The following is a 27,972-nucleotide window of genomic DNA, read 5'->3' as shown; positions in this document are numbered from 1 at the left end:
TTATTCACTGAAATTCTGAAGGATCACTTGACCTAATTTGCACACACTACGCCCATTTTTCCATTCAGTCATTGTGGTATCTTGACCTCCATCTGAAAATGGATTGAGATATTTATCTGTCACATTTCTGCTGCTCTACCATATAAAAAGTGAAAAAATACATTTCAAGAGCAACCTGCCTTTCCAAAAAGGATGATAATCAACAGACCTCACTTGTTACTAGATTTCATAGGAAGCACCATCAGCTGAACAGCTTTAATACTTCCACTGAACTGTTAGTGCTGCCTGCAGATTATCCTGTCAGTGTTTGTAGAAAGACATTTTTCTGCTTGAGTGTTGTAAATATCATTCTACACTGCAAGGTGGCGTCAAGGTAGACGCAGATATTTCAAACCTTCAGCTGTGCCAACTGGAAAAAAAAGTCTGTTTGGCTCGATACTAGAGGGAGAGAGTGAGAAAATATGGCTTTCTTTACTCTCACTACATCTCTTCTATGGCACTTTGCAGAGTAAATACTGGAACTATCCATTGAGAGGCTGCCCGGGCGAAAAAAATTCCTGTGCTGGGTGGATCCACACGTCAGCACAGATGAATCAAACCGAGGAGTGGGAGACTCCTCCTCTGTCTTTCTCAAAGTACCAATCAAGCTAAACAATGAGGGCGCTGCTCATGGCAACAGAGCGATCTGTGCAGCCAGTGGGAAAGAAGGGTTTTACTACACACATGGAAAATAGTTAAAGAATAAAGAAAGTCGGACATCTTTGTCAAACCACAGTACTTGTGCAGAGCCAGCAAATCCTGTTCTATAGACAGGATGGCTGGTTTACATTGTTCTTTAGTGCATTGCCCAAGTTGAGACTTGCCTGCAGACGGTTAGTTGTGTTTACTACAATTAGAATTATTTTTCTTTAGTTAATACAGGATGTACTACTGTGTATGGAGCTGTTGTATCAAAAAGAAAAACACTTTTTCAAAACGTAAAAATAACGATCTTTAATGAAAAATATTAACAAATATACAACCATGTTGCACCTCAGTGCTGTGCACATCCTCATATTATTAACAACTGTGTTTGCAAAACTGCATTTCTTTGCACTCTACTGCCGATATGCAGAAAGTAGTTTAACAAATAAGGACAGTAACATACACAACAGCACAACCTCTTAAACCTTTTGATAAATTATAAAAAGTACAAAGCTCACAGAGAGTCCAATATGAACATCTGAGTGATGGGAAAAGACTCAGTACGGTCTGAAGTAAACATTCTGAGGCTGGGCTTGAGCAGAGGGAAAATCTTACACAGAAAACCACGTGTTCGTAAAACCATACACTCTAAACCACGGAGTGACTCATGTAGTTGAAATCAAGGCTGAATCTGGCACTGCAGCAGCAAACTTGTCTTTAATGTTTGTAAAGAACTTCATCTGTAAATCTCTGTTATAAAAAAAACACAACAGTGCACACATTCCTGATCAATGACACATGTATCCTGTAGTCCAGGGCTTTAAATTCTTAAACATTAAGGAACTAACTCCTTAGTTCAGTCTCTGAGTAGATATTTTTCTGCTTACAAGTCTTTAAGGAAGCGTCTGTGGAGTGAGGAGAGACATCTTTCCTTTCCTCATACCTTTGTTTGTTATTAAGTTCTTACTTAAATTCTCAGTATCTCAAGATATGGCAACACTGTATGAGGGTGCAGGTGTTTCCGGGGTGTTTTTGCCTGCCAGCTTCATAGTGTTGGACTCCATCAGGTTGCTCCCACTGGACATTGTGTTGGTGTCGATGTGGCGAGAGTGATGGACTGCAGTGAAACATTCGCGGCAGCGTTTGCCGACCAGGTAGAGAATTTCAAAATGGAGAGGAGGATGCAGGCCAAGCTGGTGACCACCATGAAGATCGTGAAGATCCTCTTCTCAGTAGGCCGAGCGATGAAGCAGTCCACCTTGTTGGGACACGGCTTCTGCTCGCACTTGACGAGCGATGGGAAGTCATAGCCCTCATAGATGTGGTACAGCAGGTAGACAAAGGTGGCATCCACGCCTATTTTAAAGACCAGAGTGAGGACGTACGTCCACCACAGGCCTCCTCGCTTCTTGCCAGTGTTTTGGTAGAGACGGCGGCAGTTCTCGCCATACTTGAGCTTGTTTTTCCGTTCACGGTCCTCCCTGTAGGCTACATGCATCACCACCAGCAGTGAGGGGCAGGTGACGAAGATGAGCTGCAAGGCCCAGAGCCGCACATGGGAGACTGGGAAGAAGTGGTCATAGCAGACGTTGTGGCACCCAGGTTGAGCCGTGTTGCATTTGAAGTCTTTCTGTTCGTCTCCCCATACCTTCTCCGCTGCCACCACAAACACCATGACCCTGAAGAGGAACACAATAGAGAGCCATACTCTGCCAAAGGCTGTGGAGTACTTGTTCACCCCGCTGAGGAGGCCCTGGAGGAATGCCCAGTTCATGACGAGGTTTGTTCACAGTCTGTCCTCTCTTCCTGCTGATAGAAGACAGACAAGCTGTTTTCAGCTGAAAAGCCACAGGCAAACTTCAGGTATCTACCAGCATGAAACACAAAGAAAATACAGAGTACACATATTTAAAGAGGGCAAGACAACGAAGAAACAAAGTGAGGTGGAGCTGGGTCATTACCATATAAATCAGCGCGTTTGCAAAGCTTTATGGCAAAAATTAAAGAAGCGTTAAAGAGAGAAAACAAGTGAATATAGCCGTTTAAGTTGTGAGTTTTCACTTTTATAAGCAGTAACTTTCACCGTCCTCGCCTTGCGGAGATAAAATCTTGTTCAAAACTTCACTTAAACGAAGCCACTTACTTCCAAAGTATTCAGATTTATACGCTCCGTGCGTAATTACGCGTATCCAAAAGCCCCGAAGTCTAAAAACTAGTAAAACAACAACACGACCCGATTCCTTATCTGCACATAAAGATTTGAATACTCACAGTTTTAATGTCGTTCTTTTTCGGTCAGATTTCGGAGCGGAGGAGCAGTCGTTGGATGAAGCTCGCCGATGACAATCTCAGTAGATTTCTCAACGGAACGGGACAGGAGTGGAGAGGGGGTGGAGTTGTTTGCCTGCCATTTCTTCTCTCCACTCAACCTGCTCAGGTGTGGCAGCTCCACTCCACCTAAGACCTGTTTGACCAATTAAGTGCAGTAATATAGCAACGTTTGATAAGTCATTCAACGAGTTTTGATCAGTTGAAAATGGATGTAATATATGACCAAAACAAGTTCTCTACACTTAAAAAGTTGGAATTTAGCTTATATTTCCGCATATAACCAACAGAATGAGCAATACAGTTGTTTGACACTTACTAAAGGGTTGTTTAAAAAAAATCTGAGATTGCTTTGTTACTGTTTTGTAGATTTGGGATACTTGTGATTCAAAACAATCAGGTTTATCCTGATCCCAGCAGAAGGCTGAATTCAGAGCAGATTTTAAAAAGAAAATGTAATAAATTTAAAAAAATGCAAAAGTAATTCAACATTTGTATCATGAAGTGCATACACATTTATCTATATTTTGCACTTGATTTGTTTTTACTGTTCAGGTAGACATTAGGAAGCCTATTAAGCCTACCAGTAAATACAAGTCAGTAGAGATAAAAATTATTATAAGATAATTTTGTCCCCATAGAAATACTCCCCCAAACAACTGTCAATGTCAAACAAAAACAATGTATTTAATTTTGTCATTAATCACTGTATATTTGCAATGACACAACATAGACTGGATGTGACACAATCATCACAATATTGCGTTATACGTGATTGTGTCATTGTGCGTGTGGACTCCCAACAAACAAGCCTGTTTTCTGTTGGACATTTATCCTTTCTCTGCTTGAGAAAACATGTTCAGAATATCCAGTGTGCTTGTGAATAGTGTATGTTAGTTTATATTCACTGTTCTGTTAAAATTAAAGTGGATGTTTGTGTTCTTTTATTGTACTGTTTTCTGTCCCTATAAATAAAAACAGCTAAATTGTCCCCTCATTGGAAGTTCTGTTGTTATTTACACAGCTAGTAGCCTACATTGTCATATGTGCTCCAAATTAAAGCACAGACAACTCAGAGTTAGTTTTCATGACAAACTTGTATCTGATTCACGATGACGAGTCCAATCTGGCTTTGAACAACCAGCCCAAGAGTAAACTAGATAACCTGATACTGGATAGAAATACAAATCAGGATCATTCTGGTTTTTAACTACTGAACAATGGAGATTATTTTGACATCATGTCCTCAAAGAAACAAGAAACGTACATCAAGTTATGCTTTCTTTATAAAAATGTGTTTACTGAAATATTTACATGGCAGAAGATGTACAAAAGACCATGAACACACTCTTGCTCTCAGACGCACTCTGCCTTCATACACGCATACAAAACAAGCACACACTTTGTTTTTCATTCACACATATTCTCCACAGTCGGAGATGATCACTTTCTGCTTCGGCTTGCCGTCTTTTGATCCCTGCGCCTGCAGAAAGAAAACAGATTTAAATGACGCGGAAAGTACTCGACATGACAAAAATTCAGCCTAGATACCCTTAAAATCTAAATGTTTATATTACAATATGGTCAACAACCATGTTTCAATTCCATGCTCATGGGTAAAATTATAATCCAGAACCATTTCAGTTTTCACTTGATCTTAAAAATTTTTCTAATTTACAAAATGCCTAAAAATGAAGAGAAGTAAGAAACAAAAGTATAGCTGAAGAACACATTGCATAATAACTAAGGTTTGCTATTCAGAGCATGGTCTTAGTGTGAGCGATGTTAGAGGTTTGTAATCACTGACTTCACCTTTTTTTATATTGGAATAGAAACCTACAATTTCATGACATAAGAAATCATATTTCAGCTTCATCTCTTACCTCCATTGCTCGGAGCACATCCATTCCTTCCACCATCTCTCCAAACACCACATGTTTGCCGTCCAGCCAGTCTGTTTTGTCAGTGGTGATGAAGAACTGAGAGCCATTAGTGTTTGACCCAGAGTTGGCCATAGACAGCTGTCCTGTGTGCACGAGACAAGGAATAGTCAGTTACACACAGGATTTGCTAGTAAACACACAGGACCTGCGGGTAAACACACAGCAGGAACTTCAATCTCAGACTTCAGCACACACTGTGAGGGCTGCCTGTACAACTGTTCACCTGGAGCGGTGTGTTTGAGGACAAAGTTTTCATCATCAAACTTCCGGCCGTAGATGGACTTGCCGCCGGTGCCGTTGTGGTTGGTGAAGTCTCCTCCTTGGCACATGAACTGAGGGATGATGCGGTGGAAGCTGCTGCCCTTGTAGCCAAAACCCTTTCATGTGTGCACAAGCAGCGGAAGTTTTCTACTCAAAACGCGACAAAAGACAGGTTTTTATTTATTTAGCCACTAGCGGTTTCTTTTGACACTTTTAGCGATCAATTTATTGAATTTCCCTCTTTCTTTATGAAGGAATACACAGTGATGTGCAGCATGTATGTATGTATACACAGACCTGCAGTCATGGGAACTATATCCGCCCGGAGGAGGAAGCGCAGTCTTCCTGCCGGCTTGTTGCCGATCTTAATGTCCATGTAGACCTGTGGATTTACTCTGCCTTTTTTCGCTGGGGGCTCAGCCTGCCAAAACAAACCATACTCCACCTAGTATCTTAATATGTTTAGAGCTAAGACTCCACAACAACATGGGCTTAAAAGAAAGCCACCTCACCTCTTGTGCTGCAGTGTTGGTAGTTTCTCCAGCTGCTGTCTCTCCCTCAGCTTCCTCTGCAGTCTTTCCCGAGAACTTCTTCAGCCAGTCATCGTCCGACCACACTGAGAAAAAAGGCAGACTTACGGTCAGAATTTTGGAAAAAAGAGTGTACACGAGGCATTCATGAGCGAGTTTTATAAATCACCTGGTCGAGAGGAACCTTCTTTGATTCTCATGGGCTTGGCAATGTTGACACGGATAGTCCGTCCAAAAAGTTCAGACTCATTCTAGTATTGAAAAAGAAAAGAAAAAACAATATTAAACTTCAAACAGGAATAAACTTCACTGGAATTGCAGTAAAATGAGTCTCTTACCATGTTATCAATAGCTGCTGCAGCATCCTGCAGAGAAGTCATAAATAAGTTAAAATACAGAAATCTTTACAGCAAAAGTCCCACTATTTGACATTAAACAACTATATTTATGCCGAATCCACTACCATAAACATTATTCTAAATGACACACCATTCTGTCAACATTATCCCAAACAATTTACAATGGCATACACGTATTTACATTTTTTATGTTCCATGGCTGCACATTTCAGACAGAACTTGGACTACTATGTGTTGAAAAATGTAGCTGAACTATGATCGTCTTCATTCATACAGATTGAAGCAATGAAAATGTGCTGTTTTGGTGTCGGTTCATTCAATATCTCATTCAGAATGTGGTCATGTATGTGTTAATATCATATATTAGAAGCCCTGCAGCAGTAAAACATAAACATACCTCTGCCAGCTCAAATTCAATGAAAGCAAATCCTCTGTGCTTTTCTGAAAATTGAACACAAGACACACGCAAAAAAATACATCTTGGTTATCCACAGTGTTTAATGCAATTAAGAATCATCCACAACTGTGTAACAAATAACAGCAAAACTGTTGATCTCAGTGGTGGACATATATTCAGATCCTTTACTTTATTAAAAGCACCGATACAAACGTGTGTCTTTACATGTAAAAGCACATACGTATAAGCAGAAAAATGTCTTTATAGGTATTCAAGTGAACAATGGTTTAGCCCCTCTGTCTGATGTATGACATCATATCAGTGTTTCTAGCAAAGCGTCAGTGTGCCAGCAGCATTTTACAGTGCAGTTTGAACTACTTTAAATATAGTTTTATATGCAGGGACAACGGTTAAATTTGAGGAGGGCTCAGATGATTGATTGGAGAAGAAAGAATAAAAAATAAAGTAATGATACACAGATCTGTTGTCATTTATTCTCTGCTCCTTGACTTTGACAAGATACTTGCATGTGCTTACATGTGAGAAGTTTAGAGGGAAAAATCACTGTATGGCAGAGCAGTTAACAGATTCTGTAATGTGGCCCTGACTACGCAGTGCTTTTCTTTAAGATGCCAGAGGATAAGAAGTTGGGGAATCTGTAGCTTTATCCTCAACTATGTGTTGTATTTTAAAGGTTTGTTATATTATCCATTGTGGTGCAGTGGTTAGCCTCGCAGCAAGAAGGTTCTGGGTATGAACCTGCTGGTTGGCGTGTGGAGTTTAAATGTTCACCCTGTGTCTGTGTGGGTTTTCTGTGAGTAGTCTGGTCTGTCTCACCGTCCAAAGACAATTCTGCTGACATGCATTTTAATTTGGCTGTTTGTGTTTGTCCTGGGATGGACTGGTGACCTGTCTAACATGTACTATGTCTCTCACCCAATCTGAGCTGGGATAAACTCCAGCACCTTGCAACCCTCTACAGGAAGAAGTGAGTAAAGTTGATTGATAAATATTGTGCAATGTGCTAAATTTAGACCTTTAAAATAACTAAACCTGTTAAATAGATGTGTTGTAGTAGAAATATATGTAGAATATGTAGAATATTTTCTTCTGATATGTAGTTAAGTGGAATCATAAAGGAGCATGAATGAAACTACTGAAGGTAAGCACCTTAAATAAATATCATACTTGAGTAAATGTATTTTAACTACTTTCAACAACTGACTCATCTCACCTGTTTCATAGTCGAGAGGTATCTGGATGTCTGTGATGTCTCCAAACGGAATAAAAGCAGCATGTAACACCTTCTCATCCACTTCTTCTGCCAGACCACCTGACAGAAACACACAGAGCTGATATTGAGCAAATAAACACTGGAAATATGAACTTTATTGTTCACATGTAAACACGCTGTATATGTGCAGACTCAGAGAATAACGGAGCATGTTTACGTGCTGTGTTCAAGGCACAGAAACAACTCGGAAGATTGAACTTTACAGGTTAATTAAGGTTGTATTTTAATTTGATCAATTCCACTATACATCGTGATGTAACATACTTTTGAGAAAGAGTCGGAAATCTGTATGAAATCAGCAAAAACTTGACAATTACTTTTTACCGGCTAATTCTCGCTCTAATATTCGTTACATGCACCTAGTTCTTGTTTGGGAACGCCTGCCTTTATTATTCTACAACAATGTCATGAACACGCTAGTTAGATATACATAAAAAGCACCACTTTAACGTACTTTAGTGAAAAATACAGCAACTCACCGACATACAGCACTCGTTTGTTAGCCGCCATGTTGGATTTAACCCTTCAACTCTGACCTCGGCGGTCTGTGATTGGTTGAGAGGAGCTGATCCCGCCTCCTTGCTGCTGCAGCACAGTGCCCCCTGTCGGAGCACAGCCTCCCCATTACAGGCTGTCCTGTTCAACAGAGCTCCCACACAAGGTCTGGTGTCAGCGTTTTGTAGGTGTACACTGTACATTTGGCTTAAATTATTAAGATTTCAAAACAATCAATGTGTCAGCCGCACTTTAATACAGAATGCACTGATGTATCAATATTTGAACTCGAACTCTGTGTAGGCAGATGTGTGGTTGGATATTGTAACATGGGGAGTGAGGCTACAAATCTTTGAGTTTTCAGCTGATCGCTGGACCATTCTCAAGTTATTTTAGAGAGAAATGCATATAAAATGTGAGACCCTGTGCTCAAAGGAAAGTAATGTCATCCTGGTTCTTTCTATGCTATCTCAGCGAGTTTCTATCACAGTGAGTTCTCTCTGGTTATTGCAGTGACTTTCAAACTGTGTGTTTTGGAATTAGCCTGATTTATAGTGATTTACAGAGGTATAATCATATGCTAAAATGTGCATTGGAAATGCATCTTTTCATAAATAGTGGTGCCTTGTGGCCAAAACATTTGAGAACCACAGATCTAGACCAGAGTTGCCAATTTTACCCACCAGCATGTGTGAGGTTGGTATTTCTTATAGGTTATTAATTCTCAATTTAAGTTTTAGTAATAGGAATATTTACTAGTAATTTGGGTGACTCTTAAAGTAGATGAGAAAAAGAGATGCAGGTGCTGGTAAAGAGAATAAGTTCACCCATAAAGTCCCATAACACACTAAATGAAATAATTAATTAGTAACAGTCAAAGCACATCAGCTGCCTGTGTTGCTATTAATTTTTTTAAACCATGAAAACTCTTCTGTCCCTGACAGCTCTTCTTCCTTCTCCCCTAGCTTTACCTGCACCTCTCTGCCTTCATCCTTTTTCTTTCTGACAGTGCTTGTTATATCTTTAGCCTTTAAGTCTTGCCTTAGTGACTTACCTAGCAAGCTACTGCCAGGTACCGACAAGAACAACCTTGTAACTGCTGATGCCCTGACACAAAATGTGCAAATGCCAAGTAGAGTCAAGTTGATGGTACACAGATGACCCTAGACACAGGCTGTTGCTGTTTTTGATCAGCATTTGTCTTTTATTTTGGAGGGGTTTATTGTCGGATTGGATGCGAAATTAACACATTTGGGGCTGTATTTTCCTTATTTGAATTTTAAAGATCTCGAGCTATTCATGAAACATTTGTTGCTATAGCTTCAGATGCCCAGGCCTCACAATGCCACTGGGCAATAGTGTAAGTGATATCACTAACAATAACTCTGTTCTTTGTGCCACCAAATCATAACATGGTGACAGTAGGCCACATTGTTAGGACCTTGAAATAGAATTCAGCCATTATTATTTTCAATATTTACACATTACTACTGTGACTTGCTTAAATGTCTACAGTGAATTTGTGACTCACTGAAGCACTTTTATATAGATGAAATATGTAGGTCATCTGTAACACCTTTGTCTTTGTTTCAAATATTTCACCTTTTGTTCACACCTTAAGGAGCCTCCTCCTTCCAACTGACAGAATGCAATCAGAAAGTTGTTTGTCATCCACCTCGTTGACATTGTACTTCTACTATTGTGTGTTTGCTCCTTTATCTGCAATCAATGTGACAGTGGCCCTTGAGGAATTTGCTCTAAATCTGGGCAAGTTGCACCTTTCTCTCCTGCCCATGAACAAAAAAAGAAAATCTGCTTTTGTTCATCTACTCAAAACTAAAGAACAGACAGCAGAATCACATTTGTGCCCCAGATTTTGTAGTGATAGTCTCAGGCTGCAACATTTTTGTAGAATTTAATTAACAACAACAAGAAAACGAATGACAATCGAATTTCCAATGTCAGGAAGGTATGCTATTTGGACAGCTTTTTAAAAAAATGTGATCAAAAAACTTTTTTCACTTCAACACATTGCTTATATTACAAATCATATAAAATTAGCTATTTAGAATTTATCCGAGCATGATATCAAAGCATGCAAAAAGTAAGAGCTTAAAGTAATGGCAATGATATTAATGTGATGTTTCTATTCAAGGCTCAGTGAAAAAATCTCAAACTGATCACTTACACATGAGAAGTCCACCTTCATTTTCATCTTTAGTGTAAAAACAAAATATTTTTTCATTTCTTATGTTGCTTTATCAGTCATCTATCCAGAGACGGAATACCTTAAATGATATCAGTTAAGCATTACTGATAATTAGCATTACATATGTTTTGCTGTTTCTTTGTCACACACCTGGCTACCCCTGACATACCCCTTAAACTAGAATAAAGTAAGTTAGATATGACAATTAAAGTAACAAAACACTGGTAACCTTGATATATCATCCCTTTATTGACAATACCACACACCCATGATAACATGATAGGATGGAGGAGTCCATCATTTCAAATCAAACATAAAGCTTTCAAGCAAAGATAAAGAACAAGGCTCATCTTCCTTTTAGAAAAAACTTTCTCTTCGTTGCCTCAAAATGAAGGGTCTTCAGTCAGGATTCTTTGCATTATTGTTTTTGGCATTCAATTTAAAAGTATTACAGAACTAGAAAATTATGAACTGTAATATTTTTCAAAATATTCAAGTACATTTTAAAATTACATTTTCTATTTTTTTCTGGATTTTTGTTTTGTGTAATTGCTTAGAGAACTCTGGTGTTTTAGAGCAGTGTAGTGTTTCTCTCCCCATCTCTGCCTGTTTTTCTGTGCCCTGAAACAACACAATGACTTCTCATTAGTACCACAACATTAAGAACAGTCAAATCAGCAAGTATGAACAGCTTATGTATCTTCATACCTAGTTAATATTTTGCGCAGCCTTCAGGATGTGGCAGCAGCAGCGGTAGTAGTCAAGCCGCCCACTTTCTGGGTGGCGTCTTTCTTTGCCTGGTGGGCCTGTAGCACTGCAACAGCTTCTTCTACCTGTACATACAAAACATCAAGCATGAGTAACTAGATGAGCCCTCAGTAGAGGGCAGACCACGCCCTCTGCTGGCAAAAACCCTGTCCTCCCTATACAACTGATGCAATATGTATCAATTTTGATCATCGTACGTATATCCCTCCCTACTTGATCTCCTGTAACTCCACAACTGAGCAGGGGACCTTAGACTGATCTTCAGTGCCAAGTTTGATTATCCTGACTTCAGCGGTTGCAGAGATATCGGACCAGACATAGCCGCATACATACATACATACATACATACATACATACATACATACATACATACATACATACATACATACATACATACATACATACCCAGCCAGATACCGCACCGAATGCAATAACCCCGCCAACGTACCCGTCGGGCGTGGTTAATGACACAACGCAGTATATGACAGACATTTCAGATGCATGGCAAAGACTGAGGTACCTTTGAACGCAAGGATTCATGAGACTCCAGCATGTGGAGCAATTCAGAGTTGTCGATCTCCAGCAGCATGCCAGTAATCTTTCCAGCCAGGTTGGCATGCATGGCCTGAATCAATGGGAACAGACGCTCCCCTATTTACAAAAAAACAAAACAAAAGAGTGATAAACCTAATAAATATGGTAAAACATCCACCATCACAGCCCTTTCATTGTGACATGGGAGTCTTACCTAGCATCTGTTTCTGCTCCTGAGGCGGTGCAGCAGCCAGCATGGAGGCTGTGAGAGGCTCCTGGCCCTGAACGTGCACAGCTGGCTGAGCCTGGAAGAACAAATAAAAGACATGGTGTTATATTTACATACATTTATGGATCTGATTGCTTACTGTGAAAAAGATAATATCCATACCTGTTGTAAGGCAATGGGCTGAACCACCTGGGGGTTGGGGTTGCGGACACCACTGGCGTATTTGTAGGGAGGCATGGCCCGGGGGCCGGGGACCCCCATCGAGGGACGAGGACCCATGGCCTGGCCAGCAGCTAGCAGCAAAGAGGAAAATCAGAGCAGAATTTACTGGATACTGAACAAAAAGAGCATCTCTACATAGCATCATATGATTTCAAAGCCAGAAGCAGGCAGTTGAGGTCTTTTATTGTGGTAAACGCACCTCGTGGGCCCTGAGTGTTGCTAGGAGTCATGTGTCTCAGGTTGGATCGGGGTCCTGGCTGACGCAGTGAGCCGGGGATTCCCTGGAAACCACCTGGGAATGAAAAAAGCAGAGATAAAAACAATGTAAATGAATGAAAATGTTGTCCATTTCAGCATCTTTGTAATGGTTTTGTTTACTATATTACAGACAGATGCACCATCATGTGCCACATGCGCACCTTGACCTCTTCCACCTTGTTGCTGCCATCGTGGGTTGGGACGCATTTGGGCCAGCTGATTAGGTGCATAGTATGTCGTCCTGTTCTGGGCCTGATGGGCACAAAAAAAAGTAAAATCACTTAATTTAGAGAAAAAGAAAAATATCATACTAAAACTGCTGATGTTACTTGGACAAACTAGAAACTGCCCATTTTAGCTAGCATTCACATTTTTGCTTAACTTCACTTGGCAGATATAAGAGATATTGTATGTATATTATGCTACATTAGAAGGACATATTTTAAACCTGCAATAAATTTTGGGACATTTGGAGGGAACAACTTGTAACACAACACTGACTTAATATCCAATTTTAAGTTGACAAAGTTGTTAGCAAACAGTCCCTTATTATACATCACACGCACACCACACAGTATTGACATTGATTTCAAGTACTGATCCTTTCTACCTGAAGAATGTAAGACAAATATTACATTCCTTTTAAGCTCTATTTTTAGTTTTGACCAAATTCCATAGGAAATATATGTTCTCTCGCTTGTAAATGACTTCGTCAGTTTGCATTTTGATGCTTGCTTGGTAGTAGGCTTGACTAATCTGGGGAAAATATCTAACTGCAGTTCTTTTTAACAGATATTGACATGTGATTTGCAATATGTATGTTTTTTAAGTCAAGAATCAATTCCATATTTACTGTGTAATCGATTTAAAATATGTGATGAAGCATTGCCACGAGACAGCAATAAAGGCACGACTGTCACACAGGGATGAAGGCATGAAAGTTGTGGAAACTACTGACACCACAGTTTAAACCCTGTGTCAGATGTGTTGCATATGTACGAGGTCTGGCTAATAAATATCAGCACTAGGTCTGTGTCGGTCCAACCACAATGTACATGCTGAACCACACAGTATGTATTGATCAATGGCAATAGTAAACAACCTCGAAGTTTCAGTGTGCTTAAATTGAATAAAATTGAAATGCAACATTAGTCTTCTTAAGACTAACAGCCACATCTTCTACACACGTGGACAAATTGTTGGTACCCCTCAGTTAAAGAAGGAAAACCCACAATTCTCACTGAATCACTTGAAACTCACAAAAGTAACAATAAATAAAATTTATTGAAATTAAATATCAAAAACAGCCATTACTTTTGAATTGTTGATTAACATAATTATTTAAAAAACAAACTAATGAAACAGGCCTGGACAAAAATGATGGTACCTCTATAAAGATTGAAACTATTTGACCAGAGTGACATGATTAACTCAGGTGTGTCATTTAATTGACATCACAGGTGTTTCCAAACTCATAATCAGTCAGTCTGCCTATTTAAAGGGAGACAAGTAGTCACCCTGCTGTTTGGTGAAAAGGTGTGTACCACACTGAACATGGACAACAGAAAGCGAAGGAGAGAATTGTCCCAGGACATCCGAAAAAAAATTATAGACAAACATCTTAAAGGTAAAGGCTATAAGACCATCTCTAAACAGCTTGAAGTTCCTGTGACAACAGTGGCTCATATTATTCAGAAGTTCAAGACCTACGGGACAGTAGCCAACCTCCCTAGACGTGGCCGCAAGAGGAAAATTGATGACAAATTGAAGAGACGGATCGTTGGAATTGTATCCAAAGAGCCCAGAGCAACCTCCAAAGAAATTAAAGGTGAACTCCAAGGCCAAGGTACATCAGTGTCAGATCGCACCATTCGTCGTTGTTTGAGCCAAAGTGGACTTCATGGGAGACGACCAAGGAGGACACCACTGCTAAAAAAAAATTTAAATAAAAAAGCGAGACTGGAATTTGCAAAATGCATGTTGACAAGCCACAAAGCTTCTGGGAGAATGTCCTTTGGACAGATGAGACCAAACTGGAGCTTTTGGTAAGGCACATCAACTCTATGTTCATAGACTCAAAAACCAAGCATACGAAGAAAAGAACACTGTCCCTCCGGTGAAACATGGAGGAGGCTCAGTAATGTTTTGGGGCTGCTTTGCTGCATCTGGCACAGGGTGTCTTGAAAGTGTGCAAGGTACGATGAAATCTGAAGACTATCAAGGCATTCTGGAGAGAAATGTGCTGCCTAGTGTCAGAAAGCTTGGTCTCAGTCGCAGGTCATGGGTCTTCCAACAGGACAACGATCCAAAACACACAGCCAAAACACCCAAGAATGGCTGAGAGAAAAGCGTTGGACTATTCTAAAGTGGCCTTCTATGAGCCCAGATCTGAATCCCATTGAACATATGTGGAAGGAGCTGAAACATGCCATTTGGAGAAGACACCCATCAAACCTGAGACAACTGGAGCTGTTTGCTCATGAGGAGTGGGCCAAAATACCTGTTGACAGCTGCAGAACGCTCATTGACAAATACAGAAATCATTTAATTGCAGTGATGCCTCAAAAGGTTGTGCAACAAAATATTAAGTTATGGGTACCATCATTTTGTCCAGCCCTATTTCATTAGTTTGTTTTTTTAAATAATTATGTTAATCAACAATTCAAAAGTGATGGCTGATTTTGATTATTTAATTTTCAATAAATTTTTATTTATTGTTACTCTTGTGAGTTTCAAGTGATTTCAGTGAGAATTGTGGGTTTTCCTTCTTTAACTGAGGGGTACCAACAATTTTGTCCACGTGTGTATGTAACATGCAGTCTTTGCAATGTGCTAACTGTGTTGTTTTAAATTAAATTTCAATTTAAAATTGATTCATTGTTTGACCCTAGCTAGTAGTGTTGTCAAGCTTTTCACTAAAAAGACCTACCCTCTGAGACTAAATGAAATAAATAAAACAGTAACATTTGGAGTCATTAAACCAAATTAATGGGCCAACATGCTAAAAAGCTCCACAGAGCTGAAGGGAACTGCAGAGTAAAGAGATAATTATATGTGGCTTTGTCACTACAAAAGATCCCTTTCATATTCATTTTTTAATATAAAATACTGATTACAGACTCATTAAAATACAACTGTGAATTTGATTCTCACACCTGTGGCACGGCTGGCATGAAGTAGCCGCTGGTGGGCTGGAACTGATTAATGATGGCGTTAGCTGGCATAGCCCTCATGCCTGCTATACGCTGCATGTACTGGTTGGTGAGGTGGGCTTTGCGCTCCTCTTTGCGCTGAGCAAGAGCCACATAGAGCGGTTTGGAGCCGACGATACGTCCGTTCATCTCCGTAACGGCCTTGGTGGCCTCTTCGGGTGACGAGAAGCAGACGAAGCCAAAGCCCTTGGAACGGCCCTCCTCCAGCATCACCTAAAATACACAAACATCGTATCTGGGTAACTTCAAGCATACAAGTTTTGTTGCCATTTTAGCAATGCAGAGATGTGTTTTATTTTATAGTAGTGTATTTGAGCCATCGGTCTGATTTGTCTCACCTTAGCACTTGTAATGGATCCGAATGGAGAGAACTCCTTACGCAGTTTCTCATCATCAATGGTGTCATCCAGGTTTTTGATGTAAAGATTAACTCCCTGACACAAAAACAATCACAAATAGCAACTTCTTTAATATCATTAAATTTAAAAAGTGAATTATTTGGAACAATACGATAGAAGACCAGACTTCTGCAGACCTGATAACGACTGATCCGTTCCTGCTTCAGCAGCTCAAACTTTCTCTTCAGCTCCGCCTGTCGCTCCATTTTCTTCTGAGCTCTGCCCACAAACACAGTCTTGCCATTGAGTTCAGTGCCATTCATGTCCTCTACAGCCTTTGGATGAAACCATAGTTATCAGCAAAAATTCAAAGAAATAAGGATACACTTGGCACATTTCCATAAGTCCAAAGTACCTTGTTAGCATCCTCGTGTTTCTCATAACTAACAAATCCAAAGCCTCTGGATTTGCCGGAGGGATCTGTCATCACCTTCACGCTGAGTGTTTTACCTGCAAAGGCCCAAAATCTGGATGTAAGATGGCAGAACTTGACAAAACCAGGATTTGGAGGAACACGTATGAACCAGGCTTTAATTTACCATATTTGTCGAAAAGCTCCTTCAGCCGATCATCATCCATATCATCCCCAAAGTTCTTGATGTAGACGTTGGTGAACTCCTTGGCTTTGGCGCCAAGTTCAGCCTCCCGTTCTTTGCGAGATTTGAAACGACCCACAAACCTGAAGATAGGAGGGAGAGCATCGAAACACACTCTTGTAAAACAGTCTTGGCAAAGCTGAGAAAGCAAACCAGGCTCCATCTCTTTTGACTTCCTTTTTCCGATCTAAAATCACTGCTTATCCAGGTTTCCAGGGACAGAACGTTCCGCAAAAACCTGACCCCACAAGCACAAAAACAACGACAACATCCACAAGACAAGTTCACAGCTACATTTCATCATCATCATCATTCCTTGAGGTAACCAATAATCAAAAAAAACCAAAAAACATCCAACTGCTGTTAACATCACCAGAGGCAGGCAGATATGTTGGCATGCTAGACAACACAGTGACAACCATCTTAATTCTTGGTCCAAAACTTGATGAGGAGGTGGATGGAGAGGGATGGGTGGAACAGAGTCTCACAGTACAAAGGAAAGCTGAGGAGGACCAAATGATCTTATATACCTTGCTACGATGACCTCTCCCCTTCCGCCATCCAGTATTGCATTCCTGCATTCGATCCATCACTAAAACACACAAGCTTGGTCATACACACACACACAAACACTCTAAGATGGGTGACCAGCGAGTGAGCAAATGAGGCAACAGAAAATGCGTCTGGTAGGAAAGAGAATGTAAAGAGGTTTTAGTTGGTTATCTCTTAGTTCAGAGGTTGTCTTCAGACTGGCAGTAGTAGGAGATGAGCATATTAGTCATATTATTCACACACAAACTCACCAACTGAAAAAAGACACGAGAAGTCAGTTCACTCAACACAAATGCAGAACAGTCAAGTCAGGTTTATACATTCGGCACAAAATACATCAGTATTTGATGCACATAAGCTATTAATATTATTGCGATAAGCTCAACATCCTGTGTATTGCAGCTTCTACATCTGAACTCATCACGATAACTTTCATATAATGTCAAAGTCAGTCTAAAGTTTAGGCAAACCCTTTAAAAGCCTTCCAAAAACACTACCCACAGTGAACACCCCATTTCTATTCAAAGATGATCAGACACTCACACCTTGCGGTCATTCAGAAGCATGCCGTTCATCTTCTCAATAGCACGATCAGCTGCATCCTGGGTCTCGAAATGGACGAATGCGTAGCCCTTGGAGCCGTTTTCATCACACACCACCTAGAGGAGTTGAAGACATGCCTATAAACGCAGGCAGTTCCCGAAATGTAGCGCAGCAGTTGAATATGTTGGGAAAAATGTAGATTTGATTTGTTTATGAGAGTGAGCTAAGATGACAGATACCACTTTTGAAACCGTCCACAAAAATTAAAGCTACAACCAGCAGTCAGTTAGCGTAGCACAAAAGAATGGAAACTGAAGGGAAAAAGCATGCCAGGTTCTGTCCAAATTAACATGTTTTATTGCGTTACACGTTGTAGTACAGTACATTTAAGGCAGTCTTAATATCACATTTTTCACTACAAAATTACTGCCACAATTAAAGAATTCATGACATTATTGTAATATTTTTGAAAGTAAATATTTTTGATTTTGTTTATTGTGTGTTTTATCTCTTTTGTGGCAAATTAATTACAAATGTAAGAAGGTAGAAAGAAGACAGACGGTAACCATAACTCTGGGTTACTATTGCTGTTTCTATGTGTGTATGTCAAACAAATACTTATTGGTACTGGACTTATTAAACAAATAGTAAATGTGACATTTTGTGGGCTTACAGATGTCATTTATGGTTTATAGCTTTTCAAATGACAAATGTCTGCCCTTCTATACTTTCTACTTACTACAGAAAGTGAGATAAACAGAAGTACTCATATTGTGTTGTTGCTAATGAAAAATCTAATCAATATTTTTTCTCCCTGCAAGATGCAATGACTATCTTCTTTAATTTGAACTATGATGCGAGAAGGTGTATGTTATGCAAGTTGTTTTCAGGATTAAAATTTCTATATCCAAACAATATTCACAATTTCTGACCATTTATGACAACTGTACCTTGCAGGAGAGGATGTTGCCGAAGGCAGAGAAGGTGTCGTACAGGGCTTTGTTGTCAATGGACTTGTCGAGGTTCTTGATAAACACGTTGCCTACGCCCGACTTCCTGAGGGAGGGGTCTCTTTGGGACCACATGATTCTGATTGGCTTCCCTTTGACCACGTCAAAGTTCATGGTGTCCAGGGCTCTCTCGGCTGCAGGGGGGGAGGAACACATAGGTGAAGGGAAAGGTCACAGGTGGTTGTTTACACGGAGTCTCATGTCTGAAAAAACACCAGTCACTAGCATGTGTGGTGCTTCTGTCACGTACAGTATTCTCTGTATTCTAACAACACGGTGCAGCAGTGATTCTAATGCAGCTTGTACAGCAACAACACCTGCACTGCATTAACAACAGAGGAACAGCATGGAGCTACAGTTGATTAAATTCAAACAGTTTGTCCTTCTATGCAGTGTGTGACACAATGGAGAATTCCTGCCGCCAGGCCGTTAACAAAGCACGTGTTACACTGTTAAGATACCGCAGTAGAGCATGTGGCTGATGAGCTGTCTGCGAGCAGCTGGGGCAAGTGTGGGGGGCAGCTGCAGTGGGCAAGCTGGGAGCACATGTCTCCCCCTTTTTGAATAACCACATGCTGCTGGGCCACCAAGGCCAGTTGCAGTAACGGTGCAGCAGGCCCTCGCATACATATTTTCAGAATAGAGCTTTAAATGGTTGAGTTAAGGAGCAATACATCTGCAGTGAACTTTGCTTTGCATGTGCTCAAATGATCCAGCGCTCCGTCAGCCCAGTTAAATCCCCCTATACCATTTTTCTCTCTGGCTATTGCTTTAACTCTCACTGTGGGCACACATGCCAAACATCCTTTTGTTCGGTCACTCCACAGTAGCCGACACACACACACTCACTCGCACACAGGCCGGGCTTTCCAGCTAAAAGTGTCCGGTAAACAAAACGGAGCTGCCTTGCGTCTGCTGGCATCAGCAGTTTGGCTCGCAATTGTACTTCACAACCCGTGTGCTCAGAGAAGGTGTGTGACCACTGTCAAATATGTGGACTTCTGGAAGGTTAACAGCAGGAATCTTCATTTAAAGCTGATCTCTGTAGTACATTTGTTCATGAAGTCATTTAGGAAGACAAATAGTGAAATAGTCAGTGCAGTGGTGTCAGTCTTGAAATACCTTTTATTGTTAATCATTTGTCATTTAATGGAGCAGGCAAATTTTGGGCTGCTCAGAGGGAAGTTCTATATTTAGAGAGGGGTCCTGAGAGGTATGTGCTGGCATGGAGTGTGAGTAGAGCATTCTCTGCCATTGATGGGGAGGAGACACATTCAACAAGAATGCTCAGATGAGTAACACCAGATCTCGTGAGTGTTTACACGCATAACCGTGACATGAAGAAATCCAACAGGGCTGAATAACAACATGAAATCTTACTTACTAATCTCTCATCCTTCTGCTTCAGTATATTTTTCACTACTATCAGTATTGTTCTAGCAGCAGGCTGTTGCCCCACAGACACGTGTTAGAACTCCATTTAATTACCCCACAGCTACTATCCCCCCTCCAAACATCTACACCTCCAGTAACAAATGGTGTCTTCTCACTTCGCGTGTAGATCTTCTCACATTCAGACGTAAATGATTGTACCTTCCAGGAAGCCATCCAGCTGTAACCTATCACTACTTTGGGCTTTTGACTGGAGCACAGATAAGTTGTGACAGGTGTTTTCTGTTGATACGACGGGAAGAAAAGTTCACACAATGTAAACATTGTCACCAGAGCCCTAAAAGACGACCACAACACCTGCTACCTTTCCTCAAGGCTTTGAAACCGCCGAGTGTGAATGGAAGCCACTTACAGCAAAGACCCTAAACAACATTGCTGTTGCATTTGTATACATGTTTGCACAGATATTCACTTTTGCACATCATGACAGGAAAATGGCCCAATAACCAATATGACCCCCAACTGTTGAAACTGCATTAAATCCAAATAGAAATAAGATCAAGTCTTTAATATTGTGAATATATCGGATTATACAGATAAATGGAGTGTGCAGGGTTTCAGCTCTTTTCTTGCTTTCAGTGAATATGGCAGCAGAGGGCAGTGGGAATTCTTACACTCATTGGCCCTTAAAATAGGAGCAGAAATGGGTCATTTTGGCTTTAAGATGAGGAAAAGGGCTTTATATTCCAGAATTTGGTGTTACAATTAATGCCAATAAGGGGACATTTTTGGCAGCTTTTAAGGGTAATTTACATGTGCTGATGGCTCTAATTATGTTAGAGACATATATTAACAAGAACTGGGACATTGTTATGTAGGTCAAATGACTGATCATGCAAATCTGGAGAGCTGCCAGTGGTTATTACAGGCTGTAAGAATAGCATAATGCTCCACCAGTTATGAATCTTTGTATTTTATTACATAGGCAGCATAAGGGCTGACATTGAGAGCATATGGTGACATTGGCAGCTTGCAGGATGCACGCTTTCTGGCTGTTAAAGTGGCACACAGACGGCATGAGTCCACTCATCTCTTACCGTCAGCCGGCTGGGAGAAGTTCACATAAGCGTATCCGAGGGAGCGCCGGGTGATCATGTCTCTGCAGACCCGAATGGAGAGCACCGGTCCGGCGGGGCTGAATTTCTCGTACAGCATCGCCTCGGTGATGTCTGGGTGCAGGTCGCCAACGTAGAGAGAAGCCATCGGATAACTCCCCGTCGCTGTGTTCATATCTCGGACTTCACAGAATGAATAAACGCAAAGCTTCCCCTCCGAAAAATATGAGAAAAATAAAAATAAAAACAGCCGATATGAAGTGTAATCCGGGTCCGAACTGCGCTAATAAAGACAGCTGGCTCTGTGGTCCAGCTATGTTGAGAGAAAAAATGTCAAACCTGAAGAAAAAAAATACCACGCTGAAGATCGATGTCTTGTCAAGTATTTCTTCCTTTAAAGACGCCAACTTCGGGTTAAGCCCGAGGCCTCTTGTTTAGTGTTTTTTTTTTAAAAATTAAGAATTTTTGCGATTTTTTTTGTATTTCTTTAAAGTATTGCGGTGCTTGTTTTTATGAAGATTTTGTAGATTTTATATTTTTTATATAATTTTTATTTTAAGTTTTTCAAGAACAGTGAGTTAGACACTCACGGTTGTTTTGTGGCCGGGGAAAGAGACTGCGTGAGGAAAGCATGGGCACTTTATAGAGAGTGTCGGTGCGGAGGAAATAGTGGCCAGGGTCAAACTCGGGCTAGAAAAAAACACCGAGCATGAGGCGTAAAAGGGAGAGCGCACACTGAGCTGTCCCAACTACAGAGCCCAGCTCCCCACAGCGACATCTGGGTGGGAATATACAAAGCTCAGAAAGCACAGAGAGATTTTCTCTTAAGGCTCAAAAATATTATCAGTAACCTTTATTTGTGGGGGAAAAAACATCTAAATCCAAGTTACAAAGTTCTCAAGGCAGAAAAACAGACAAAACCAGATCTGAAAAGACACAAAAACACAATCTGGTGTATAAAATCTAACATATTGTTCGGAATAGTAGGGAAAAGAAATAAAAGGCTGTAGACAGGCGATTAAAACTCAAGTATAATCAGGAAAGGCTCTGATAAAAGTAAGAAATTTAAAAGAAATCACTTTATACAAAGTAATTTAACATATGCAATCACACCACTTAATTAAATCTCAGGTTGTAAAACAGGAATCCTACTATAATGATTTGAATGCATATTTTAGGTTGCAGATAATATTTTGATGAGTCCTTTTGAAGTAATTACAGTAATCACAGCAAATTACATTTAGTGCAACTGTTTTTTTTTTAAATTTTTGTTACTTTGCATTAGTTGATTTAAAATTAAATTCAAATTGGGGCAACCTGATAATTTCTAATTAAATAATCTATTTTTTTATTTGCCAACATTAAATCTTGTGTTCATTACTATGGTAATTAAGTCTACTCACTTGAAAATTCCTTTCAAATTACATGGAAATACTAATGGGAACAACTTATTTTTTTATAAGTATTCAGCTTAAAAATTGCTTATGCTACCAATTATTAAGCAATTAATGAGTTTTATTGTGAAAGAAAGCCTAATTACATCATAAGATGTTGTCATTTAAAAACTGGTGCAAATTGTGTTTTTTACTGTCCAAATACGCTTTAGAGACCACTGACACAACCTGATTTCACCAGACTGATTTTTCCAGGGCCTTGACCCCCTGAAACAGACAAAAGGCCTAAAAGATTAGAAACAAACAAAATCCATCCTGAACACACCAGTGTAAAGAGGCTAGAACAGGAGTGATATTCTTATGTTTCCTGGTTCTGGTTGAAAGACTGGCAACTGAGTCCTGTAGTTTAGTCTGGAGCTTTCTGGCTAAGGCATGTAAAAAGGCTGTGGTCAGTGTGTCTGTAAAAGCTAAGAATGTTTTTTTTCCATACATTTCAAAAATAACATGATTTGATTGAGGCTTGGCATAATTTAAAGGAAATGGCTGTGCCATTTCTGTCCTGTGAGCCAGCAAGAATCTGTTCTGTGCAAGTTTAACAAAGCCATGGAGAGGAGCTCCTCTCCGCTCCGACTTCCTCTTAAATTTAAAAAAAACAAAACAAAAAGCAAGAGACAGCATATTCTTGAATATGGGCTGCACAGTCACCTCCCTGTTCACATCCTGGCCTGGGATCTTTCTGCATGGAGTTTGCATGTCGTCCCTGTTCAAGCATGGGTTTTCTCCTCGTGCTCCAGCTTTCTCCCACAGTCCAAAAACACACTGAGGTTAATTGGCAGCTCTAAACTGCCTGTAGGTTTGAATATGATGCTTGTCTCTATATGTAAGCATGTGATAGACTGGTGACCTGCCCAGGATGTCCCCTGCCTTCACTGCAAGTCAGCTGGGATAGACTCCAGCTCCCCCCCCCCACAACCCTTATGAGGATTAAGTGGTGTATAGATGATATTTATGAATACTGTTCACCTGTGGAAACAATAAGGAAATTGACTCAAACTAACCCCTGTGGTAAACCTAGCAGAAGAAAACAAAGATGCATTGTTGTTCAGAGACACAGAACCTCCCATTACACAAATATGAAATTATTCTGGAAGCTGTCACATGAAACAGATTTATTTTTTCAATGAGGGTGGCAGTTTTGGTTCACAACTTCCTTTATTTCTTGGGGAAAACTTGTGAATCTCATTCAAATGTTAAAACAAACCAACAGCTTGATAATGAGTAACTTTATTAAATTAAAGTATCATTTTGAAAAAATTCTCCTAAAGCTGCAGTTACTCTGCTTTGTCCATCCTCCTGATAAGAGAACAAGAAACAAAATTAGTTCACAAAGATGAAATATTTTGACAGACTGGAAACAATGGGGAGGGAAAAAAAAAAAAAAAAAAAAAAGATTGTATACCTCAACAATTGCAGGAAAGTTGAACGCATCCCCTTTAGTCCATGCTTCGGTTTTCTCTTGGTCTCCTCTTGTTGCTTCACCACTTCTTCCTCATAACTGAGCGACTGCGACCCATCCGAACCTTTGGAGAACTCAAGTTTTGAGCGAATTATTGGTCGGTCATTTGCTCCTCGTTCTGTCATCACATCTGCATCCAGCTGCATTTCAGCCAGCTCATCTCTCATTTGGTCAAGATAATTTACAACAGTTTCAGCTGGAAACCATCTTTTCCTTTGAGATTCTTCTGCAATAGCTGCATTTTCTGCTTCTGCTGGATTCGGCTTTTCAATCACCATAAGGTAATTTACACTAATCTCAGCTGGCAGTGACAAGTCCACTTGCGCTGCTTTTGTGCCAAACTTCCCAGATGCTTCAAGTCTTTTTTTCCTTCTGAACTCCTCTGAGCTGACTGTCTTGTCTAGCTGTGGAGGAACTGGCCATCCCTCAACCATTGTAAGCAAGTTCAGGCCTGACACAGAAGCTTTGTTTAGATTTTCACCTTCCTTCTCATTTGTGGATTGTTTCAGATTGGACTTTTGATCTGTGGTTGAAGGCTGCATCTTAGGATCATCATCCAATATGTCGGCACTTGGTTGCAACTCAACTGTCAAACTTTGAGAACCAGTTTCGTATTCATTATCCTGCAGCTCTTCAGGTAGCCAGAGCGTCAGCCTGGAAGCTGGGTCCTGACTCACAACCACTACACCCTGTGGGAGGCTTCTAGATACGGAACTACCAGCAGCGATCACATCTTCAGTCACATCAGGAACATTCGACCGCACGGGGATGGAAGCAGGGTTGCTGGAGGTTTCTTTTGGTTCATTGACTGGAGGTGCAGAACTCCTCCTGTCTCTGTCCACAATGACAAAGGGACCAGTGCTGACTATAGCCTTGGCACCTGCAATGACAAACTCAATGAGTCACTGTCAGAGATTAGAGAGTGATTTTCTGTTGAATCTGTTTTTATTTTTCTTACCATTAGGAAGGTTGTTGACTGACAAGCCTTTACACTTGGATTTACAGCAATCGCACACCGCTACATCACCACTTAGTTCTTCCCATCTGAAATTGAAGTCTTAGTGTTACTCAGGATTTATATTTAAAAATACACGTGCAGTTGTGTGTAGGCAAATACCTCGATTGGATCACATTGTAGTTGCAGGATTTAGAGCCAGAGGTGACGCCCTGGTCTGAGATGAGCACACTGCAGTGGATGTACAGCTTCAGAGCAGAAGAGATTTCATAAGGTCACAGTGCTGAACAGCAGAAGTCAGAAACATGCCAGGGAAACCAGTTTATAGAAACTCACCTCAGAAATAAGATTAGATGTGTTCAGAATAAAATTAACCACGTCTGCTTTGTTGGAGACCACGAATTGGACAACAGCATGGGGAGACCCTAAAGGGGATGTGCACCTGGCAGAGAGCGACGATATTTCAGGCGACTGGAAATTAAGCACAAGAAAATAGTGAAGATAAATACCTGACTGATCGCTCACCCTTTGTTCATTATGACTGCATGCCTGGGTCTTGTTTGGGGCTCAGGGGATGCAGAGACAAAGCAGGACTGGATGAAAAGCTGTTCATCTGGCCTCATTTCAGCAGAAACCTGGAGGTTGACAACCTGACCTCTTTTGTAGATATTCGAGTCTGCTGTGCTGGTCCAGGATGCTGCAGGAAATACATCAGTGTCACATGAAAATAATCCAGCCAAACGGCATCTCGTTGAATTGTGGCTTCACTCACAAGTCATGGCCTTCATACGAAAGCTCTTCTCATTGGCACGAGACGTTGAAACCAAGGAATTTGGATTATAATATGATCTGAAACAACACAAGACTTATAGTATGATTGGCGATGAGGCTGTAGATGTTATTTTAATGAATGAACACACCTTGTTGGGATGCAGGAGACGTAAATTGTGGACGGAATTTGCCACCAGGAGGGAAACGTATTTTTTAAATTCAAGTGCAGAGAGTTGCTGAACACCTCAAAGCCATTCTGCATCTGTGAGGCAGCATGTTGTCAGAAAAATCTTTAACAAATATGTGGAAATATAACCAGGGAAGAGTTTGGTGCACTCACCACCTGTGTTGTTCCACACTGATCAAAATCGTAAGTGAAGACAAACTGGTGTGGCAGCTCTCTGTTGCTATAGCACCTATCACCCAACTGTATTTCCTCTCCATTCAATTTGAAACCATTGGCTTTCTTATCAACCAGCACAGTTAACTTTGATTCATCACAAAACACCTGTACTCTAGGAGCCTTCATGAAGGGAGGGAATCCAGAGAGCATGTTAAAGTCAGGGGTCCAGGTCCGCCAGGAGCTGAAGAAGGTGTCATAAGGAGGGATGTCAAAATTTCTTTCAAATGGAAAAGGCATGAAATTGTCAAAAAATCCTGAAAAATCCTGGGAAATTGTGGCATCCTGAAATGTTATTGCAGACTGGGCAGAAATAAAATGTCCAAGAAGCACGCAGATGCATATAAGTATTGTCCCCATTGTGAGCCTCACACAGGACCAACAACTGTGATTACCCTCCTGCCACAAGTGTGTCAATAAGAAGCTTCACAACCAGAGTGACATGTGTTGGCAATCACGCTGATGAGGCTGTCAGACAACTGTTCTACATCCTGATTGGGAAACCAGTGCAGCTCGTAGTATTATGTCTTTTATTTAAGTATTTAAAATCAGTGATTTGAAGCTACAAAGAATGTTGTGTGTTTTGTTCATGCGATCTTTGACTCTGTCTGTGCTCAATCTGAGCTGCAGCAAAAGCAGCATTAGTCACTTGAAGAAAATGTGCATCGTTCATGATGAAAAGTCTGAATTATATTGCCTATTGTGCTGAAGTTAGCATTACATTTGTTGTGACTTTATTTTGGTATCATCAAAAAAGCATCTTTAGAAATTAAACTTTGTGTATAAATAATGTGTTCCTTTCAAAAGTAACTTTTTTCAGTGTGATGATTTTAATCTCACACCCTAAAAGAACTATAAAAAAGTGGATAAGTAACTCTTTTGAATTATCACAAAAAGTTTTGATACACTGGTTCATATTCTTGTTAAACAACAGAAGAAGTTATTCATACAGCACATTTTAAAACAAACCCGAGTTGCTGTATATGGTATAAGACAACCAACAACAAATATATGTGCAATAAGTACAACAGGCAACAGGTGAAGACTAACATTTATGAAAAATCAGAAGAAATTCAAAATACTAAAATGAAACAAAACTGGATAACAGCTTGTAAGATTAAACTCTTTTCTAAAGACTTTTCTAAAGCTTCGGAGCGAACGCAGGATCTTCTTTACTCACCACCTTCAATCTGAAACAGTTTACAGCAGGTTTGGGGATATAAGAGGTCTGGAGGTATAGTAGAGACACAGAAGTTCTAAAATGTACCCTTCTGCCAGCCCATGCAGAGCCTCATAAACAAAAAAGAAAACCTTAAAATCAATACTATATTTAACAAGAAGCCAGTGCAGGGAGTACAGGTGTAATGATTTCCTTTTTGATACCAGTTATGAGAGCAGCAGTATTTATCGTAAGTTTTAATCAATAATTGCCCGCGGTAAAGTAATAAAATCTTCCTGCTTGGCAGTGAAACATCAGTTCTCAGACAATTAAAACATTATAGCCTCAAAATGTGGAACAATAAGACTCCCATACGAATTGAAATTTTCCTTTGTGAACTCTTCATCATTTTGTTTAACTTTTAAATTTCTAATAATTTAAGATCAAA

At 40.3% G+C, this 27,972-nt stretch overlaps 4 protein-coding genes across 4 annotated transcripts; all 4 read right to left on the bottom strand.

Annotated features, from left to right (window-relative positions):
* Positions 1-978: 978 nt before the first annotated feature.
* Positions 979-4,176, bottom strand: LOC110950065 (gap junction beta-4 protein-like). Its single transcript, XM_022192458.2, is given in 3 exon segments — positions 979-1,852; positions 1,855-2,493; positions 2,956-4,176. Coding segments are annotated over 2 exon segments (789 nt in total). The 5' UTR covers positions 2,459-2,493; positions 2,956-4,176; the 3' UTR covers positions 979-1,667.
* Positions 4,177-4,280: 104 nt separating this feature from the next.
* On the bottom strand, positions 4,281-8,348 carry ppie (peptidylprolyl isomerase E (cyclophilin E)). Its single transcript, XM_022192457.2, is given in 11 exon segments — positions 4,281-4,495; positions 4,896-5,038; positions 5,179-5,334; positions 5,337-5,363; positions 5,514-5,637; positions 5,729-5,832; positions 5,916-5,997; positions 6,085-6,111; positions 6,503-6,546; positions 7,737-7,835; positions 8,276-8,348. Coding segments are annotated over 11 exon segments (906 nt in total). The 5' UTR covers positions 8,307-8,348; the 3' UTR covers positions 4,281-4,426.
* Positions 8,349-10,725: 2,377 nt separating this feature from the next.
* Positions 10,726-21,964, bottom strand: pabpc4 (poly(A) binding protein, cytoplasmic 4 (inducible form)). Its single transcript, XM_022192456.2, has 15 exons — positions 21,312-21,964; positions 18,763-18,956; positions 17,813-17,928; positions 16,661-16,800; positions 16,477-16,571; positions 16,259-16,396; positions 16,062-16,157; positions 15,667-15,936; positions 12,673-12,763; positions 12,453-12,545; positions 12,194-12,324; positions 12,017-12,107; positions 11,789-11,919; positions 11,209-11,333; positions 10,726-11,121 (listed from the first exon to the last, which is right to left on the bottom strand). The coding sequence occupies exons 1-14, from the start codon at positions 21,502-21,504 to the stop codon at positions 11,232-11,234; spliced, it is 1,881 nt and encodes a 626-aa protein (XP_022048148.1). The 5' UTR covers positions 21,505-21,964; the 3' UTR covers positions 10,726-11,121; positions 11,209-11,231.
* A 2,090-nt stretch (positions 21,965-24,054) lies between these two features.
* zpcx (zona pellucida protein C) lies at positions 24,055-25,973 on the bottom strand. The gene is made up of 6 exons (XM_051945510.1): positions 25,967-25,973; positions 25,720-25,891; positions 25,531-25,636; positions 25,371-25,442; positions 24,183-24,379; positions 24,055-24,076 (listed from the first exon to the last, which is right to left on the bottom strand). Exons 1-6 carry the CDS (start codon positions 25,971-25,973, stop codon positions 24,055-24,057), a joined length of 576 nt encoding a protein of 191 aa, XP_051801470.1.
* Positions 25,974-27,972: the final 1,999 nt, after the last annotated feature.

Source organism: Acanthochromis polyacanthus, chromosome 1 (genome assembly GCF_021347895.1).
Source record: "Acanthochromis polyacanthus isolate Apoly-LR-REF ecotype Palm Island chromosome 1, KAUST_Apoly_ChrSc, whole genome shotgun sequence".
NCBI lineage: Eukaryota > Metazoa > Chordata > Actinopteri > Pomacentridae > Acanthochromis > Acanthochromis polyacanthus.
The sequence above is the reverse complement of the archived record's forward strand: the minus strand, read 5'-3'. Positions and strand labels throughout refer to the sequence as shown.